General features: G+C 49.2%; 1 protein-coding gene across 1 annotated transcript in view; it reads right to left on the bottom strand.

The window, feature by feature from the left end:
• METTL25 (methyltransferase like 25) overlaps window positions 1-21,361 on the bottom strand; it is a 619,072-nt gene that overhangs the window by 443,006 nt on the left and 154,705 nt on the right. Inside the window, exon 3 of the mRNA XM_086919632.1 lies at window positions 13,121-13,227. Coding sequence (XP_086775758.1) covers window positions 13,121-13,227 — 107 coding nt within the window. The remainder of the gene's footprint in view (window positions 1-13,120; window positions 13,228-21,361) is intronic.

Genomic DNA, 21,361 nt, shown 5'->3' with positions numbered 1-21,361 from the left:
CCAGGCTGAAGCTCGACCAGAGTGGCATTCTGGTCGTACCACCGCTTCATTTCCTCCTGGCTCGCTTCCAGATTTGCCTCGGCAAGTTGTCTGAAGCGTCTGGTCTGGTTTCTGAAGGCCAGCATGTAGCTATATACATTCTGGGGAGGTTTCCTGGGAGATTGCTCCCAGCCTTCCTTTACCAAACTCAGTGGTCCTCTCACGGGGTGGCCGTACAGTAGCTCAAAGGGGCTGAACCCTAGGGACTTCTGTGGCACCTCGCGATATGCAAAGAGTAGGCATGGTAAGAGGACGTCCCACTTACGCCTCATCGGACCTTCTAGGCCCATGATCATGCCTTTCAGGGTTCGGTTGAATCTTTCAACCAACCCGTTACCTTGGGGATGGTAGGGCGTGGTGAAATTATACGTCACGCCACACTCCTGCCAAAGGGACTTCATATACTTCGATATGAAATTGGTCCCCCTGTCGCTCACCACCTCTAGAGGGAATCCCACTCGTGAGAAAATTCCCATCAGTGCACGTCCCACCACGGGGGCCGTCACTGTCCTCAGAGGGATGGCTTCAGGGTACCGGGTGGCATGATCCACCAAGACCAGGATGAACCTGTTGCCCATGGCTGTCTTGGGGTCCAGAGGCCCAACGATGTCAATACCCACTCGCTGGAATGGCGTACCGACCACAGGGAAGGGTTGGAGGGGAGCCTTGTTCTTCCCTCCGGTCTTCCCACTTGCCTGGCAAGTCGGACAGGTTCTGCAATGAGCGTCTGAACTCTTATGCATTTGGGGCCAGTAAAAGTGGGTGACAAGCCTGTCATAGGTCTTGTCCATCCCCAAATGTCCTGCTAAAGGCACATCGTGAGCCAGACCCAGTAGGAAGGCTCTGAACTTCTGGGGTACCACCAGCACACGGGCTGACCCAGGTTCAGCAGCCTTAGGCTCTGAATACAGGAGGTCGTTCTCCCAGTACACGTAATGTGTTTTGGCCTGAACACCATTGGCCTGGTCTGCAGCCTGCTGCCGCATACCCACGAGAGAAGGGCATTCTTTCTGCTCCTTGCAGAATTCCTCCCTGGAGGGTCCTCCTTCTTGATGCCAATGGGTCAGCTCAGGCAGGTCCCCCATTTCGGCGATCTGTTCCCCTGTAGGCTCCAGGGCATCCCCCTCAAGGTCTGCTTCCTCCTGGACCGTGGGAACTTCAGGAGCCGGTCTCCCGCGCCCCCTGCGCCTTCTCCCTAAGGCCGGTTCCTGGGCCTCTCCTTCAGGCCCCAGGACCTCTTGATCACCCCTACTGGCTGCCATCGACCGGGTGGTCACGCACGCCCAGTCAGGCAGACCCACCATCCGCAGGTGAGTCGTCTTCTCCACCTTTTCCCAAGGGGAGTGCTCCAAGTCATTCCCTAGCAAACAGTCAACAGGCATGGTTTTTCTTACACAGACCTGCAGAGTACCAGAGACCCCCCCCCACTCGAAGGGAACTTGAGCCATCGGACACTGACTCTCTGAATTATCAGCGTTGATAACCCTACAGTAGGCATGGGGTACAACCTGCTCTTGAGACACCAGGTGCTGCCTCACTGCAGTCACACTGGCTCCTGTGTCTCTAAGAGCCTCAGCTTCCTTACCATTGATGATCACCACCTGCCCATATTTCTTAGTGTTAGAGGGCAGGTAGTTCGTAGGGATCATCTCACTGTCTCCTAGCGAGACTAGGGTCATGTGAACGGGATCTCCACCCCCCGGGACCATCATTTCTTCTCCCAGGTGAACGCTAGTCACTTGTCGGGGCGGAGCACCAGTGGGTGCGGGTTTTCCAAACAGGCGACACTTGGGGTCACTGGATATGTGCCCAGGCTCGCCACATTTGAAACAATTGAAGGGCCCCTTTGGAACAGGTTTACCTGTCGGGCCCCATTCTGCTTCGGAGGTGGGGGAGGCTGAGAACCCTGCTGCGGGCTCCCTTGGGAACTACTTTGGGGGCCTTTTTGGAACCCTTTCTGTTTTCCCCCTTTGTCCCCCCCACTCTTCTGCTGGGGACCCTGCCCACTCTTGGCGGAGTCTCCCACGGGACCCTTGTGGACCCTGGTGCTGAGCCAGCGGTCCGCCTCCTCAGCAAGCTTCCTCGGGTTGGACAGCTGGTTATCAATCAGGTGTTGGCGTAACTCAGGAAAACAGTGATCAGACAAGTGCTCCCATGCAATTAAATCAAAGAGACTTTGAAAATCATTAACTTTGTTACCTTTCACCCAACCATCCAGTGCTCTGCAAAGGTAAGTCACATACTCCACATACGTATTCCCAGGCCGCTTAGTACATCCCCTAAACTTCTGTCTATACATTTCAGGGGTAAGCCCGTACCTGTTCATTAAAGCTTCTTTCATGTGGGCATAGGATCTCTGATTTTCAACGGGCAAATCTAGCAAGGTATCTCTCCCTTCGCTAAGGAACCTTCCCCACAACCCCGCTCCCCAATCCTTGTCAGGGACCCGGTGGGAGGACATGGCTACCTCGTATGCCCTAAACCACTGTCCTATGTCATCCCCCTTAAAGAACTCCTTACCTACGTCCTTCGGGATGTGCACTCTTGACTCTACCTGCACTGGCGATGCGCTGCCACCAGAGGGAGGACGATCCAAGTCTCTCTCCTTGAGACTTATCTCCCTCATTTTTACTTCATAATCCATTTGGTGCTTTCGCTCTTCCAGCGCCATTCTTTTCGTTTCAAGCTCCAGCTGGATTTTCAATTCTGCCAGCTTTCTTTCATGATTCCTCGTTTCCTTCCTGTCCGCCAGCTCCTCTGGCGACAGGCCTTTACCAAAGCTGTGCTCGCTGTCTCGTCGTTCGAGATCCACCAGATCCCCAAGTGCATTCTGCTCCTCCGTTGCATCTTGCTCGGCGAGGGCATCTTGATCCTCCAGGGTCTTTCTGGACTCTACCCAGGCTTTCAGGGCCTTGTAGAATTCTGGCTTATTCTTGCAACCAGCGTGCGGAACCTTGAGTTTCTTACAGAAAAACTTCAGCTCGTTCTTTGAGTATTTATCCAGCTTCGCGGCGTCCCACTCGACCTCAAACACTTCCGAGGTCGCGGACTCCGCTCCATCCAGGCTCTTCGTGCCCGGCATGGCTTTCACACTCGGAATCTTCTTTCGGCAAAATTCAAAAAGCAAAGTCTGTGGCTAAGTAACTGGACCGTAATCCTTGTGTAGTGGTCAGAAGCTCAGGTATAGATATCGCAAGTGTAAATTCGAAATCCTCACCGCTGCGTCCAATGTAGGAAGGGGGAGGCTCTAGTTGGCGCAGTGCAACACTAGCGACAAGCAGGGACTCTCTCTTCCTCGTCAGGGCTGAGGGTTACCTTCCAGACAACCTCTGCTTACCCTCTAGGTAGTATGGCTTAAGCAGTCGTAGGCTAATCTTTGGGGCACATAGGGTTAAACACTTGCAATAGTACACCTTTACAACCAACCCACCACACAACGAGACCAGACTGTATTCTGTAAAAATATATATCTTTATATAGATTTTAAGCAGGCTTGTGAATACAGTCAACGTACTTTACGATAACGGTTGCAAGTTACTCAGTTCAGGTTACCACAGTTCTTATAGCAGTTCTCTGAGGGCCCGTAGGCCGGTGTTAACCAAAGTTCTTGTGGAGCCGGCGGCTTCCAGGGGATCTGTCCCACGTCGCGTTGCCTTCCCGGGGTCGCTGATCGTTGCGGCTCTTCAGCCGAGCAGGTCACTGGTCATCCGGGGCAGCGGTGTTCTGTGGCGGCAGGACGTACCCAGGCAAGTGCCGGTGCAGCTGTGGGCTCACAGCTGGGCTGTCGGGCAGGCTACCGACCTTGCGGATTCTCACAGGGCAACTGTCCGTCTTTGCAGGTGAGTGGCTGCTCGTTATGCAGTCACCTCGAGAGCTCGGACCGGACGGGTCCTCCTTCGCTTTGCTCTCGGGCTCCCGGTGCAGTTGCGGTCACGGTGTTCGGGCCAGCGGCGGCTGGTCCTTACTTTGCTCTCGCTGTTGCTTTGGGCCCCGGTCACGGTGGTCAGGTGGATGTCGTTGCCTTGGAGGAGATTCCTCCGTCGGTGCTGCGGCGATGGTCAGCACCCGCAGTCGCTTTCTTCCAAGGGGGTAGCGTCCACTGGTCCTGGGACGCTGGTCAGGGGGCAAGTTCAGTTGCAAGCCCTTGGAGATCTCTTTAGCAGAGTTTGGCACAAAGTAAAGCAAAAGTCTTCTCGTAGTCTTTTCTTCTTCCTCTCCTTCAGCAGCAAGGCACCAGACACAGGCAAGAGTCAGCACCCTTCCTTGTCTCTCACGGTCCTTCTCGTAGGGCAGAGTCCTTCTGTGGCCCAAACCGGATCTAATTTTCAAGGAGCAGGGCTCCTTCTCTTATAGGCCAATTCTTTTGTTCTCGCAGGCCAGGGGGGCCTTTGCATAGCCACTCTCAGTCCTTGAGTACCCCGGTGGGTGTACTCCGGCTTCTGCTTTCAGTGTGAGGGGCAGGCGCATCAGACGCCCCACAGGAGGTGGAGCCAGCATTGTGCGGACAGGGGTGGCCAGAGTACCTTGTTGATGGGGGCTTCGCCCTTCCTGGGCCAGGCGTCGGCAGTGTCATCCGCCGCTCCCCAGGAGGGTGGAGCCAGCATTGTGGTGGTCGAGCACAGCTACAGTTCGAGTCAAGAGGCACTCCTACCTCCCACTAAGGTGTAATCTGCGCATTCACCACCTGTCATCCCTCCAGCCCTGTCACTCACACATCCTAGACAGTCAGATACACATACCAGCAGAGGCGGGCTGAAATGGTTAAGCAAGCAAACGCTAACTTTCTAAAAGTAGCATTTGCAAACCCAGGATACTAAAATAAACTTGACTACAAGAAATATTTTATCATCCTGAGTTCAGGCATACTAAACATGACTCGCTACCATGCTCCTTGAGCCTGCGGGGATTATAGGGTGTAATAATTCTCGCAGCTCAGTCTGGCCTAATGGAGCAGGTAGCCTTCAATAGTGAAATACGGTCTTGGTTGTAAGTCACTACTAGGACATGCCACGCACATCAGGGCTTGTCCTACCTTACACCTACAACGCACCCTTCCCGCAGGCCTACCATAGGGGTGACTAATATGTAGTCAAGGAAAGGGTCGGTGCTGGCAAGTGGGGGCACTTGCCCAGCTAGCGTGACAGTACGAGACCGCACGCGGGTTCTGCGGTCGCAGTTCCCAGACACATCTTTACGGCTGCTTCGGTGGGTGGCGCAACCAGCGCTGCAGGCCCACCAGCAGTATTGGCATCTACAAGCCCCGGCACTCTCTAGTGCACTTTACTAGGGACTAACAGTAAATCCAAAGAACCAATCATGGATACCAATCGCATGTACAATTTACAGTAGGGAGCACTTGCACTGCGGCACGGGTCAGCCGTGGCGCAGTGCCCTGAGTATCGGAAAACCAGCAAAACATCGGAGGCACATCAGCAAAAAGTGGAAGGGAGACTCACGCCAAGGTGCCAGGTCTAACATCTGTGTATTAGGGAACCTTGCACTGCTGCTGCCTTTACTGTACTTGTTTATAAGGGGAAGCTTTAACTCTGGAAGGGAGCATACCATTTGATTACATGTGCTGTATGCGATCACTGTATTAGTAAGGTAGCACTACCTCTGTCTCACTGTCTCTTGTATGTGTGAGTGAAATTCACTCTTCTGTTACCAATTCTCTCTAGTTGGCAGAGGTAGGTACCTTTGTCCAACTAGGGACCCCTGCTCCTAGTCAGGGTAAGGGAGTTACGCCCATAGACAACTCCTGCTCACTCCCTTGAAAGCTTGGCGCGAGCAGATAGGATTATCTCAGAGGCAGTGTGTAAAGCATTCGTGCACATGTACAGTAATTCAGTGGAAACAATACAAATGGACATCACACCATTTTAGAAAAATAAGTAATCTTTATCTAAACTAAATAAGATCAAAACAACAACAAAAAAACATACAGTTATCAAGATATGACTTTTAAAAGGTAAAAACAGTTCTGTCCATAGCAAACTATAGATGCAACAATTTCAACACAAAGTATCTTGGATGCGCCAAAATCATAAGCAAAAACAGCCACAGGGAAGGTGATGCGCCGGTACCTTACTTACAGGGAAGATGATGCTTTGGTTCCTTGCTCCAGGGGATGTGGTGCATCAGCTCCTTACTGAAGAGGAGGTGATGTTTCTGTTTCATACTGTGCAGGGAGGTGATGTGTTTGTTTCTCACTGCGACCGCGGTGTTGCTATAGACTTGGCGCCCCAGTGCGATGCATGGCGATTCGGGATGCATAGGTTCTCGATGTGGCAGCTGCAATGGCACTGCGTTCATCTCTCCAGCCCGGTGCATTGGTTTTTGCAGTCGCGCAGAGGGGCCTGCATCGGAATCGGTGCAGTGATCTTGGACTTCGGAGATCAGTGCATGAGACTAAGTGTGCAGCAATTTCTCCAGCCCCAGGCAGGCACTGCGTCTGTTTCTTCAGCGGCACGATGGCGATGTGTGGGAATTCTTCCATGTTAGAAATGGGGATATCTAGTTGGCAGTGGCTGGCGCCGAGGTCCAAATAGGGATCCTTCTTCCTAAGTCAGAGTAAAGGGGCTACACCCTTTGATAACCCCTGCTCAACCCTGTGGTAACGTAGCACAAGCAGGCAGGCCTATCTCAGAGGCAGTGTGTGAAGCATTTATTACCATAAACAATAACTCAGGAGAGACGCTACAAACGGACACCACAAGTAGTTAGAGAAAAATAGTTATCTTTATATAGATTTAACACGAGGCTAAAAGCACTCAAGGAGCCACAATGCACAAAATTACAGATGCACTTCAAAGCAATAAAGGCACTCAAAAAGGGTGTGGAACGGACTTAGTTTGAGGTTGGGGTCCACGCGACCCGGTGCTGCACAATGGACCTGAGATTTAAAGGGGCACGGCACACAGCCTCACACGAAAGCCACTGTGATGCGGACTTGCAGAGGCCAAAGCTCCTAGCTGTAGCGGTCTGCGGCGTGCACTCCCAATAATCCTGGGACAGGGCTTAAAGGAGGGCACCCAGCGGCAAACGTAGGTGGTAACAAGATCCTTGAAGTGGTGACTAGTGTGGGCACTCAGCTGCACAGCTCCTCAGCTGCAGCTGCCCACATTAGCAACAGTGATGATTCTCGTAGGATGGGAAATGCTGGCACTCAGCGGCACAGTTCCTCAGCTATAGCGGCCCACAAAAGCGATAACGATGATTCTAGTAGGACGGCAAATGCAGGCACTCAGCAGCTCAGCTCCTCAGCTGCAGCGGCCAACAATAGTGACAACGAAGACTTTCAGTCGCCCTTCCCCACAGTAGAACCCGAGGCTCTGGAACTCTCAACAGAGGCCTCGCCGGCGAGTAGAATCCCCCTCAAATAGGAATCCAGACGGCTGATGGGTGAAGTCTAATGTCCCTGAGACTTCAGCAGGTGGCAAGCTCAAATCAGGCCCTTGGGTAGTTGCTTCAGCAAGATGGATGAAAGTTTCAAAGTCCTTTCCCTCTAGTTACACGGACAGAGGTTCATCTTGACATCAAGAAGTAACACACCATGTAGGGGTTTTTGCACAGATCCTTACACCCCACTAAGTCTTTGTTCTCTGTTAGATATGGGATTTCTGGTTGGCTAAGGCTTGCGCCAAAGCCAGGCAGACACCACCACTCTAGTCAAGGCAAGGAAGTCACACGCTAAGATAACCCCTGCTCACCCCCTTGGTAGCTTGGCACAAGCAGACAGGCTTATCCCGGAGGCGATGTGTAAAACGTTTGAGCTCGCACCCAGCAACAACACCCAAGGCCCACCACCACAAAGGAAACTCCACACAAGGTTATATATAAAAATAGCCTTTGTATTATTACTAGCAACATAGATTTCACACTTCTCACAAAGGATAAATACTGACAGCACTCTCACATGCTAGCCATTACACATTGCTGAAACCACTCACATCACTCACAGACATGAATACTGCCTGCACTCTCACAACCCTCAGAGCAACAGTCTTAAGCTGCCACGGGCACTCTAGCACTGGCTATCTCACGCAAGAGACAGCATTCACTCCACTAACAGAGTAGCAGTTTCACAGTAATGGCAGACGTCTAACACCTCAAACACTAGCATGACGCATTAACAATGACTAACATCCCTCACAGACTAAATCACTCCATAGATGGCACTCACACACCCCAAAAAATAGCAGACTCAGGATATTGCAAGCACTCAAAACCCTCACAAAACTACAGTCTCACTCCACAGAAAACACTTTCCCACTCCTCCACAGTCTAGCAGTCTCACACTATTAGAAGCCTCTCTTACAACCCAGATTAAGAGTCTCACACTACTGATCAAACTCACACCCCTAACAAACTAGCAGTAAGACACTACAGACAGCATGCTGATACCCCTCACAGAATTGCAGCCATAGACTACTGGAAGCACTCTCACACTAGAAATGGAGTAGAAGCCTAAAAATACTGGCAGCACTATGGCACCCCTCATACTACAAGCCTCAACCAACCGGAAGTACTGGCAAACTCCTCACAGTCTAACGGCTTGACATACCAATAGCACTCTTACATTACTCACAAACTAGCAGTCACACACAACTGGAAGCCTTCCCAAACCAACTAACAGCAAAACAAATTGGTCATGTTTGTAACTGAAAGCACTTCTGTTAATATTGGTTGAATCGATGTCAGTGCTTATAATGATACATTCGCACATAAGAAAGACATTACATCACTATTATCAAATTTACCCGTCATGAACTCTCCATCAGCCCCGATTCAGAAATGAATTGTCAGGTAGGCTCTGCGACCTAAGTGAGATTACTGATTGACATGCCACAGGCGGGGTGGCATGTAGCCGGCAGACAAATGTGCAAACTGGAAACTCTGGTCCATTCCCCAGATGAGCACAGCGACACCACATTGGTCCAGGATAATTGGCCCCAAGTAAGCACAAATGGCCAGAGAAGTGGGCAAACGTCCAAAACACCATAAATTCAGATTCCACATGAAGATTGGAACACGTAGCCAATAAGGACACAGCACACACAGTACACAGAGTGTTCATGCGTCCCAGATGGCGGACGTCTGGACATGTTACCCACTGCTCATATTGTGCTCAAGCAAGGTTAAGGCCCACCTGCATTTGCTATGAGGGGACTTATTTATGACTCCACAGGCAAGGCCCACATTCTTTTACCAAACAATGATCGCTGGAAGCACTTTAAGATACCCAAAGAAACGTATAAAACCCTGTTCAGATTGATTGTACTTAGATACAGTCCTTAGACCCATTTCTGTAACTGTGCTACCGGTTGAAGTGTTTTATTGAACAAACTGTTCCTGTTTCGCCAAACGCCTCTTTTGTTTGTCAAGGTAAATTCCTATTCGAGCAACATTTTGGTGAGCCAGCCAGGAGAGATTGGTACCTCAGACCGGACTGCAGCTGAAGGAAAGTGACCCCGCCCGGACGGATTCACACTTGTGCATCAAGGAAGGTGAGCAGACACCGCAATTATTTGGAAACTCTACTTAATATGCGCCCTGAAGCTGCCATCAGAGGGTAAGGGACCACATCTGGTCTTTAGTCCCAGCATTTGGCGTATGGCAAACTAGGAAGAAGCACAAAAATTTCACCTGAGTGCCCTGCTACTGACAGAAATCTGACATGTTACCTATTTTATGTGTCTGTACTTAAAAATTGGCAGGGTTGCCTCGGAGGCATTCCCACGGAGGTCACCTTTCTTCAATAGTCAGCATGCTAGGAAGGGTGAAATTGATTGTCTATTGGATAACTGGGCATGGCACAAATGGTACGCTTGTCCACTGGATGTGATACAGGTTTGAGGCCTCACCGCTTGGACCACTGGGTGTGAAACAGATGGTACGCATGGACCTGGGGTGTGATATAGAGCCAGCACCTCAATCTTATTTTTTAGTCCAAAAGGGTTTTCTCAGTACAAGTTTCTTAAAAACTGCTGGTATCTGAAAGTTTTGAGAGGTATTAATCACTTGTACCGCTGGGCGTGACACGGGTGGAACGTTAAGCCCCTGGGTGTGAACCAGGTTGCAATTCAGATGTTAGAAAAAAAAAGATTTGGATCTGGGAGATCAGGTGTAGCCTTTGTTTGGCCAAGAGGGGCCTGTGGTTCTTCGAGTTATTCATTTTGGCTGGACTTAACCATACTTATCTACTATCTTTTAAGGGACTAAAAGAGGAACAAATATGAGTATTACTGTCATCCACAACAGTCTAGGTAGGTGTATCATTTATACTTTCTTTAATTAACCTAATCTTTTTCCATATAGTAAGTATTCAAATAATAAAACATTTATTGGGATGGTTTCAGATCCTCTTTTAGGAGAGTTCTTTCAACATTGTAAAGGTCTCCTTTATTGTAAGCTTCCGTTATTCTGCTACTAAAAAAGTTAGATTACATTTTTAAGAGTAGCTTTTCATACTCTATCATTCTCTCTTTGAATATTGCTCTTTTTCAATGCTATAGTCCTTATGACAATGACTTTCTAATTGGTGAAGATGTAGCTTAGTGTCCTGCCTGTAGCTCAGTGTTGAACTGACTGCATGTTTTGAGCAAATCCTTATTCTATGACAACTCAGGGGTATTAATGTTGCTAGCATTGTGAATCCAATTTGTAAATTCCAATGCATAAGTATCTGCAGTGGTGCTGCTAAAAACAGGCCTACATTTTTAACTCAGACATCATCATCACCACCAATGTATGATTTTAACTTTAGCTGTATTTTGATATTCGTCCTTATTTTTAGAAGGACACTGAATGTGTTGCGTCAATGAAAAAGATGTCATAAGCTCAACATACTCCATATCTTTTGAGTTGACTGAAGGATCATCATACGAGTAAGTTAAAATCACGGACCACGAACAATTGAGCATAGTTGGTCCTTGTTGGACCCGGCCCTTTAGGCAGGTTCACCCCGAGACTTTTTGCTTTTTCCTAGCCTGTTTCTGGAACCTGGTGGTGGTGATTTTAGGCCTCTGCGCACTTTTTCACTGTGGTACAGTATAAAGTGTCTGAGCTCTCTGTGTATGTGTGGTGAGTGACCTGCCCTCCCATAGGAATGCATGGGGAATATGTATGCCCATGGTAGTTCCTGATGTGCGGGGAGTGCAGGGTCGAGTTTGGTATGTGCGAACTGGTGAGATTGAATGCTGCGTAATGATATATGCGGCATGAGTGTGTCTAGTGTAGAAGTGCCACTTCTAGAAGTTGGCATATTTGTGTAATTTGTGTCTGGCGTGTGATTGGCTGAGGCTGGTTGGTGAGCCTGGCTCCAAGAGTCTGGGAGGGTCTGCCCCGGTGGTGAATGGAGTGTTTAGCATGCTGATGTGAGGGGAGGAGTGAGCCTGGGTCTGCTTGTGGATTGACCGTCTGGTTTGAGGGTCCTGAATGAGGCTGGGTTTTCCCCACACAATGCTGGCTCCACCCCCTGGTGGCCACGCCCCTTTGTTTAGATGCTGCTCAAACTATCCTGAATATGCAAGCAGCATCTAAAAAAAGGGGCATGGCCACCATTATAGTGGTCTCGGATTTGCGAGAGTTTGAGCTCTAGGCATTAAAAACAAGAATGCCTTTTATATATGTGTTCCTTTTAAAAAAACATAAATAAAAGCCATTGTCAGTTTCAATGCCAATAGCTTAAAAGCTCACAAATGCGAGACCTATTGCATTGAAAATGCTTGTTATCACTAGCCCTATTTTTTTATGGAAGTTATGGGGCTGATTATGATGCCGGTGGGACTGCCACCGACAGTCCGTTACTGGCAATCCCACTGACAGACAGCCCTTGGGTCCGATCTCCGCATTATGATGCGGGCTGTTGGACCAAAACTATAGAGGGAAGACAGCTGCCTCCGACAGGATCTATGATCCCGTTAGACGGAGGTCGGAATCGTATCCTTTGATGGGCGGAGGTGTTGAGGCAGGCACCACTGTCGGGATTACGACGTGTCTTTCCAACAGCCTTTTCGTGGACATCCAAACAGGACCCTGGTTCCTCGTGGGCCACTGCAAAGTGGCTCTGGGGGCACATGTAGTGCCCCAACACACATCCATGCACTTTTTGCCATGGTGCATGGCACACACTGCATGGATGTGGTCTTGTACACTGTGGCTTGTGCTAAAGCCCTTTTCCTGGGCCACAGCACAAGCCGCAGTGTAAAAGAGCACTTTCCAACCGCCACCACCCTGGTCATATCATATTTGGGTGATGAGACCACCGACTGCTTGTCAGGAGGACTCCTGACAGCTGCAACAGAAGACAGCGGTCCGACAACTTATATCACAATCGGGCCCTATGTATTGAGGGGGCAGTGCGGCTAAGATTCCCGGAACAGATTTGTCCACTACCCTTATTTTAGTTAAAAATAAAATGTCAATCATATTTTCCTCAAAGTGGCTAAATATTTCTGTTGTTTCCCCACGGAGAGTGGGTTTAAACGGCTCATGTGCATACTTCTCTGATTGTGTAACAGTTCCAGTGCTGGGTGGAAGAAACTCTTACTAGTCACTAATTGGTTGAGCTACATTGCCTCTACATCTTTGCTTAAAAGTCAGTTCCTTTGTAATGTAGTCAAGAGTTCCTGATTTAACGGTTGGCTCATCTGACTCTCCTGCTTTATAGTAAGTAGCTCCCAGTATTTCTATTTATAACAAACAGCATAATAACAAGCCCCTTTGATTAAACAGCTAACCAACAAAATGGTGGTAGATCTGGGCTAAGCAAATTTACTGGATCACGGTTTTAAGGTGCGTATCAAAAGGGCAAGCTACTTCTAATTTAATCAGCAGCTAAAAAGCTCTTGTTAATTTGAAACTGCAGGTAAAAAACTAAATAAAAAAAATCACAATTCATCAAGAAAAACAGGTGGATGTATGTTTTTCTTTGTAATAATATATAATTAGACTATATAAGTAACAATTATATACATTACTTTGTAAAAATATCTAAATAATGCATTCCTAAGCTGGTTTGCAGGGCTACACATAACCCTTTTTCATTATAAAGTGTATTAATAGCTAGATTCAAGCTTACCTGTTTTATACCACAATAGTTTGCAATACTGTCTATCAACTGCGACATCACCAGAACTTCATGCGCCTTCTTATTGTTCATGAACTCGTCTGTTTTTATCTTTTTATCTAATAAAAAAAAAAATCAACAGAACAATTACCAAAGTTATCTACATGAAACTGAACAGAGCTGAAGTCAGAATGATGGGCCAGGAATACAAATAAGCAGGTCGGAAATACTGGGCGTCAACTGAGCACCAGCGTTTTTCAACTTGCCTGTAATTTTGTGATGTGACTTACATATAGCAATAGGTTACATTGTAATAAGCCCATTCATGAGGAGGAACAAACGAGCAAACAAATATTAATTAGAACACTCGCAATTTGTAACCCCCCCTGCGAATGGCTGTTAATGCAAGGATAACGCTTGCAAGGGATAGCAAACATCAATCCCTGTACCTGCATTCCCAAGCAGGTAAGACTTTATTTTTAAAATGAGCCCCTAACAAATAAAGGAAAAAGGGCTTCTTTAAAAAAATATTTCCCATTTGGGAATAGAACGGGTGAAGCGAGCAGTGTTTCAGCGCCACCGACACGATTCTAAAATGGGCAGCTTCCTGTAGTGTCTATTAGCGGTCTAGTTTTCCTCACGTACATGCACCCATACATCCGCAGGCCAGGCGTGGCCTGCGGTGTACAATAAAAGGAAGGCGCGCGCTCAAGCACGTCACTTCCGACAGTGATACTGTGTCGGTGTGTCCTTACTGCTGCGGCGCTGCCAGCCCCCGCGCAAGGGCAGTAATCACCTAGGCCTCTGGAGGCCCCCAAAAGGTCAGGGCAGAACACTGGCGACGAGCGGAGGGGGCCCAACCCTCGCTCGCACACCCGTGCCACCTCGGAGCAGATCCGCTCCATCCCGCGGTGCCTACCGCGCTTCTGCGGCCTTCTGCATTTGGCCACGCTGGGGCCTGTCCACCTGTCTGGGCCTTGGCTTCGGGCCCTTTCACCCCCCTGGAGCACTGTGAGGAGGCTACCTGGGTAGGAGGACCCCCTGCATCGAGGGGAATCCAGCGGCGTTGCCGGGTGCGGAGCCGGCCCGCCTTCTGCGACTGCCTGCCACCTCTCACGCATTGCGCGTGAGCCGCGGATCGGCCCGGCACCCTGTTTTTCCCACGCATTGTGCATGAGAGGCCACAGACTGCCAGGGAGGGACTTCCTCAGTGCCTGGGAGCAGAGGACTTCAGCGGAGGACGTGCCAACCACTCTCCTGAGTAACCCCACTGTGGCCAGCGGCTGTGTAGCTTTGGGACCAGCGTGCCACACCCGTGTGCGTCTTCCAGCTCATCATCACCTGGGGAGGAACGCGCCCTGCAGCCTGCTCATCACGAGGCGCCCGAGGCCTACAATCACCGCGACGACGCTGAGGTGAGCTACGCGACGTCGCAGAGCCTGCACAGGGAGGGAAAAGAGACCCATTGCTGACACCCTGTGGTACCACCACCATGACGGAGGAAGACGCACCAGTGCCAGTTATCAACATCCCATTCCAGCATGCCGCGTCAGGGGTGCTACCACCATTCAGCGAGGCGGCAGACCCGTCTACGGCTTCCCTTAGATGGAAAATATGGCTAGAAAGGTTGGAAAACTATTTTATCGTCACGAGGGAAACAGATAAAGCGGTGAAGCAGTCGCTTCTACTACACTACGCGGGCGATGAGATTTTCAGGCTGTTCAAGCACTTGCCCAATACAGGAGATGACTATGACGCAGCGGTCGCCGCTCTGAACGGCCATTTTGACCCCCAACTGAACGTAGACTTTGAGGTCTTCAAACTGGGTCAAGCGCGTCAAAGGGAAGGCGAGACGATGGACCAATTCCATGCCGTTGTCAGGGAGCTGGCCAGCTCCACCGATGAAGACCAACCAAAGGCCATAAGACGGCAGATCATCCAGGGATGCCGGGACAAAACGCCGAGAGGGGCCATCCTACGCAAGCCAGGCATACCGCTAGAAGACCTCTTAATCCTTGCTAGATCTCATGAACTCTCGAGTATCAGGGCTTCTGCCATGGAACAGGCACTACACCAACCACAGGTCAAAGCAGAAGCCATCAAAGTGGAGCGGGCAGATGCTGTACGACCCCAACCACGGGGACCACCGCAAAGGGAATACCGGAGAGACCCACCGCGGACGCGATGTGGGTATTGTGGACATGAACCTCACGGGGCCAAAGACTGCCCGGCTCAAGGAAAGACCTGCGCGAACTGCGGGATAACAAACCATTTTGCCTCAGTGTGCCGCAAAAGAAACACGTCAAAACCGTTCCGGAGGCCACGGGCGCCCACAAAAGCCGTCCGTCAACTGTCGCTGGACGAAACAACACCAGCCAGGGCAGAGAAACACCTACCCATGGTGTACGATGACTCAGAGTCGGAGGATGAGGAGGCGTACATCGTGTCGTTCGCACGAGAGCTCAAACAGCGACGACGGCCACAGCCCACGTGCATGGTACAAATGGCGGGAAATGAAGTTAAAGCCATCATTGACACTGGCGCCACTGTAAATGTAATGGGTTTGCAACAATTCAACAGACTACGCCCACGGCCCGAAATAATGCCATCCAAGACCAGGATCTTCGCTTATGGAGCGGACACTCCCCTACCCTTAAAGGGGAAAATAACAATACCAATTCAGGCCGATGAGGCACAGGTAATGGTAACAATCCACATCATCAACCGTGAAGCCGGTACCTTGATCAGCAGTCACACAGCAGAGGACTTGAAACTCATCGCTTTCGCTAACCGGATAAGATCACACCAGGTGGATGAACTTTTGGCGCGATTTCCCGAATTATTCAAGGGCCTAGGCTGCATCAAATGCGAGCCTATCAAACTGCACATAGATAAGTCAGTCACTCCCACCGCCTTGCGGCACCGCCGAGTACCCTTCCATCTACGCCCACTGGTGGAAAAAGAACTGGAGAAACTAGAAACTCTAGGGGTCATCGAGAAAGTCGCGGGGCCCACCCCATGGGTGTCACCCATGGTGATTGTAGAAAAACCTAAGCAACCAGGCGCCATCCGTCTGTGCATCAACATGCAGCTACCAAACGCCGCCATCCGGAGAGAGAGACATCTGACTCCAACCATGGATGACCTCGTCGCCGACCTAAACGGGTCGAAGTGGTTCTCGAAGATAGATCTAAACGCCGGATACCATCAACTACCCCTAGCGGAGGAAAGTCGCTTCATTACCACCTTTAGCACCCACCTGGGGCTCCGGCGTTATAAACGGCTAAACTTTGGCATTTCGTCAGCGGCGGAGGTGTTTCAAAACACCATCCGTGAACTCCTCTCAGGATTACCGGGGGTCATCAACGTCAGCGATGACATCCTGATACATTCTGCCACAGCATCAGAACACCACAAGCACCTGAGAGACGTCCTAAAAAGACTCAGCATCCATGGAGCAACACTCCACAAAGAAAAATGCCAATTCTTTCAGCCCTCGATAGAATTCTTTGGCTATGTGTTCAATCAGGAGGGCATTCAGATTGATCCAAAGAAATCCAAGGCCATCCAAGACGCCTTCGCGCCAAAGTCCCCGACGGAGGTGAGAAGCTTCCTTGGTATGGCTACATACTGTGGCCGATTCATACCGGGTTTGGCCACCAGGAGTGAACCGCTACGAGCGCTAACAAAGACGGATGTCCCGTGGCAGTGGGGCCCGAAGGAAGAAGAGGCATTTCGGGGGATCAAAGACGCGCTTTTGGAGAAAGCCACGCTGTCCTACTTCGACCCCAAGAAGCGTACGGAGGTGATTGAGGACGCTAGCCCGGTGGGGCTCGGCGCGGTCCTGACCCAAGAACATGAGCTCGGCCAGTGGACGGCGCTAGCGTTTGCCAGCAAGGCTCTAACCCCGACGGAGACGAGATATGCCCAAATCGAGAGGGAGGCTCTCGCTATCAAGTGGGCCTGCGGCCATTTCCACCTCTACTTACAAGGCCACCCGTTCGTAATGGTCACAGACCACCAACCACTAGTGTCCCTTTTCAAAGGAACCGCTCCACACCCCCCACCTCGCATTGAACGATGGGTGATACAACTACAATCCTACGAGATGGAAGTCACCTACCGCCGGGGAGCCAAGAATCCCGCGGACTATCTGTCATGCCACCCCTCTCCACAAGAACATGAATCAATGGAGGACGACCGTGAGGAGTATGCCCAGTGGGTAGCCCTCGCGTCATGCCCGAACAGCATGACCATAGATGAAATAAAAGAAGCCGCGGCAGACGACAATGTGTATCGGAGAACGATTCAGGCAGTACAAGATGGATCGTGGACAGAGTACCTGCGCCCGCCCACGTCCTGGGTCGCGAAGGACAAGGAATCACTCACAAGATTCTGGCGGATCCGGCACGAGCTGAGTGCCACGGATGACGGAGTGCTACTGAGGGGCTCACGACTGGTCATACCCCACAGCCTGAGACACCGGGCGATACAATTGGCCCACGGAGGACATCAAGGCTCGACGAAAATGAAGGCACGCATGAGGGAAAAGGTATGGTTTCCAGATTTAGAGACCAGGGTGGAAGAATACGTACGAGGGTGCATGGCCTGTCAGCTGACAAGTGACCTGGAGAGACCCGTGCCAATAATCACAGAAGAGGCCTGTACCTCCCCTTGGACCAAAATTAGTATAGACTTTGGAAGTTTTCCGGGAGAAGGACATACACTGGTAGCAATTGACTCCTACTCTAAGTATCCAGTAGTGGAGAGAGTTAACTCCACAGCATTTGCTCATGTGGGACCGGCGCTAGAAAAGATCTTCTCCATGTTCGGTTACCCGTCGGAAATCCGAAGCGACAATGGACCGCCGTTCCAAGGGGCAGAATTCGCCACGTTCCTTACGACCAGGGGAATTCGACACCGCCGCATCACACCTCAGTGGCCACAAGCAAACGGAGACATGGAGAGATTTATGCGGACCCTCAATAAAGTATTCCGAATCGCTCTGGTGGAACCAGCTGATCCTGAGCAAAGACTACACGAGTTCCTAAGGGAGTACAGGGGCACACCCCACTGCGCCACACAAAGGAGCCCATGGACTCTGATGTTCCAAGGACCACGGAGAGATCTCCTCCCAACTGCGCCAGGATGGGCGCCACCCCCGGCCGACACGGAAGAGGCTCAGTCACGGAGGCGACATGAGAACCAACGTGCCAGCATGTACAGGAGGGCCCAGCCGAGGAGCCTCAGCCCGGGGACCCGAGTGATCATTCGTAACAGACGTCCCGGTGGGAAGTTCCAAACCCGATACGAACCAGGCCCGTGGACCGTCACATCTACCAAAGGCACCATGGTCACAGCCAAAAGAGGAGAAGAGGAAGTATCACGGAACACCTCGTGGTTCAAGGCGCTCCCACAGGAGTCCAGTCAGCGACCGGAAGCTGCAGGAGAGGAAATCCGACCCAACGGAATGGCGACAACCAGCGATGAAAACGTCAATGTCCCAGAATGTCAAGCGGAAGAACGTGACTCCGCGGCAGCGCCCCAAACACCGGCGGCTGCAACCAGAGACACTTACCAGACTAGTGAAGGTGGTAGGGGCAACGCCCGAAAATACAATCTGAGGCCTAACCCCCCACCGAGCCAGATGCTGAAAGACTACGCCTGCCGGCTGGTGCCCTGAGCCCAACACCAAGGGACACGCAAGTACCCAGGCGTTCTCATATAACATGTTGTAAGACTGAATCTGTTATCTGTTTGAAAAAAAAAAAACAATTGCAAGTTGGGGAGGGATGTAGTGTCTATTAGCGGTCTAGTTTTCCTCACGTACACGCACCCATACATCCGCAGGCCAGGCGTGGCCTGCGGCGTACAATAAAAGGAAGGCGCGCGCTCGAGCACGTCACTTCCGACAGTGATACTGTGTCGGTGTGTCCTTACTGCTGCGGCGCTGCCAGCCCCCGCGCAAGGGCAGTAATCACCTAGGCCTCTGGTGGCCCCCAAAAGGTCAGGCCAGAACACTTCCCTCTGAGATTCAGCTGCCACAAGAACTAAGGGGTCGAGCATTGGGTTGTGACTGCAGCTGCAGTCACAGTCACAAATCACTGATACGTTCCAACGAGAGTCCCAAACAGGAGGGGCACGCCCCTTTCACAACTCTTCTTATTTGCAGTTCATAATAGATCCTCAAAGTCGCTTTATGGGTAGGAATCACTTTTATGAGTCTAAAAGGTTTTAATACATTGTAAAAAGGTGCCTTAAAGTTGCAAACACAATTTCTTTCGTTAATTGCAGACTTTTCGAACATAAAAAAAATTGTACAGGAGTTCTGTTACACTTTATGAAAACACAGAGGCACTAAAAGTCATTCACTTTATTGTAATGAGTTCATTTCCACCTCCTTTGGCCTTTTTTGGCGTTATCGTGGGCAGGAATTGCCTTATGTTTCCGGCCTCCCACTCACTATAAAATAAGATGGTATTGCAGCAAGAGTTGTGAAAAAAACTATATGAGCTTGAGAAATGTACATATTTATACCAAAATGTGGTGCTAGAGATGGGCTTACACTCTTGAATAATGTCTTCTATTCACAAAATATTAGAACGGTCAGAAAAATGTATTAAATACAGATGTTCAGCTACACAGTAGGGCCCCAAAGAAATGACCGAAGTCCATTGATCAATCTACTCACAGGAAGTTTCTTCACACATCTATATTCTTAATTAGAATTTCTAGCAGAACCAATTGAATATCAGATATCCAGAGCAAACCATTCATTGACAGAACAATTCAGAACCTTATGAAATCAGCCTTTTACATTTTACATCTGAAAAAGCAAAGATTACACTTGGTAAAATCGATGACAGAAGCGATGATTTTGATAGCATTACAAAAATGATTACTAATGTGTTCAAAGGTCCTACACTTTTGAAACTGAACTGGTTTATGTTTTAACTACTTCAATACATGTGATCAATAACAAGTATTAATAGTTTGATTTCATTATTTATTTACCTACTATCAATAAACTAAGAGATGTTGTGTATTAGATAAAATTAACATATGAAAAAGTAGGAAAACATTGACTCGTGTTAAACGTGTGCACCGAAAATGACAAAAGAAAGCAGGTGTTACAAATTAGTGTTAGGAAATGTTTGTAAAAAGTCCTGTTTTATACATTTATGTCTGTTTCGAATAACATTTTGCATAAATGACTTATATGTGCATGTTATATATGTGCAATGTTGATAGTTATCCCCCAAAATGTTTATGGGTACCCTATACCTATTGAATTAATTACAGGTTAATTAAAATGTTTATTAGTGCGTTCATATACAAAATCACCAATGTTAGGTTATATTTTAATATGAGACCTATAACAACAATCTCTCGATGTATTTGATGTGTGCCAGGTAGGCCTCATTCTCTTGTTATTAGGTCAACGCAAACGGACTATTCTGAAGTCTGTGGTAAAGAACTGCAGTGTTGCCACATACACTCCAACTTGATAAGTTTCCTTTGAGATGCTCTGTTCAGCTTCAATACAGTTGCAAGAAAATTGCAACATTTTAGAACAGCTGCCCGAGAAGGCATTGAGCAAATGCTAATATTTCCTTTTGCTGAAATAATCCCTTCGTTAGTTCAATTCAAGCTCATTTGACTAAAGGAAACGACGTAATGGTTTACTTGATTTTTCCGGATTGTATTATTTTTCTCTGCTACATCATCCTTATCTCATGGATTCTGACCAATGGGACTGAGTGGTCTGACGTTTAGGGTGAGGCCAAAGGGTGTCACACAGAAACCTGAGGACTATAAATGTTCGATTTTGGGAACTGATAGTCAGTTATTGCCGATTTACGACTTTGCGACAATACACATTCTGATGGCGGCTTATTTGGACATTTAGTATTTTGTCAATCTATGAAAAGCTAATGCACTTACTAATGGCTGGTGTGCAAAGTAAACCTTTCAGATGAAGGGTTTCATGAAACAATTACTGTGACTTATTGTTGCAGTCTTCACGAACTGGAACTGGTTACTCGGAAACTTTGGTGGCCTTCCTAAAGGTCTGTATTAGGTTTATCTGATCTCTATATTGTACTGACTCATACCATGGGTTGATCCTTGATCCATCTCAGAGGAGGGAAATACAATCTTTTGGCTCTTTCCTGAGAGGTTTATGACATATTAATAATTCATACTAACTTGATATTAGAACTGGACATATTATTAAATCAAATGCTAAATTGT

The sequence above is a fragment of the Lissotriton vulgaris genome, chromosome 1_1, assembly GCF_964263255.1.
Source record: "Lissotriton vulgaris chromosome 1_1, aLisVul1.2, whole genome shotgun sequence".
Lineage (NCBI taxonomy): Eukaryota > Metazoa > Chordata > Amphibia > Caudata > Salamandridae > Lissotriton > Lissotriton vulgaris.
Note: the sequence above shows the minus strand (reverse complement) of the source record. Positions and strands in the feature narration are given on the sequence as shown.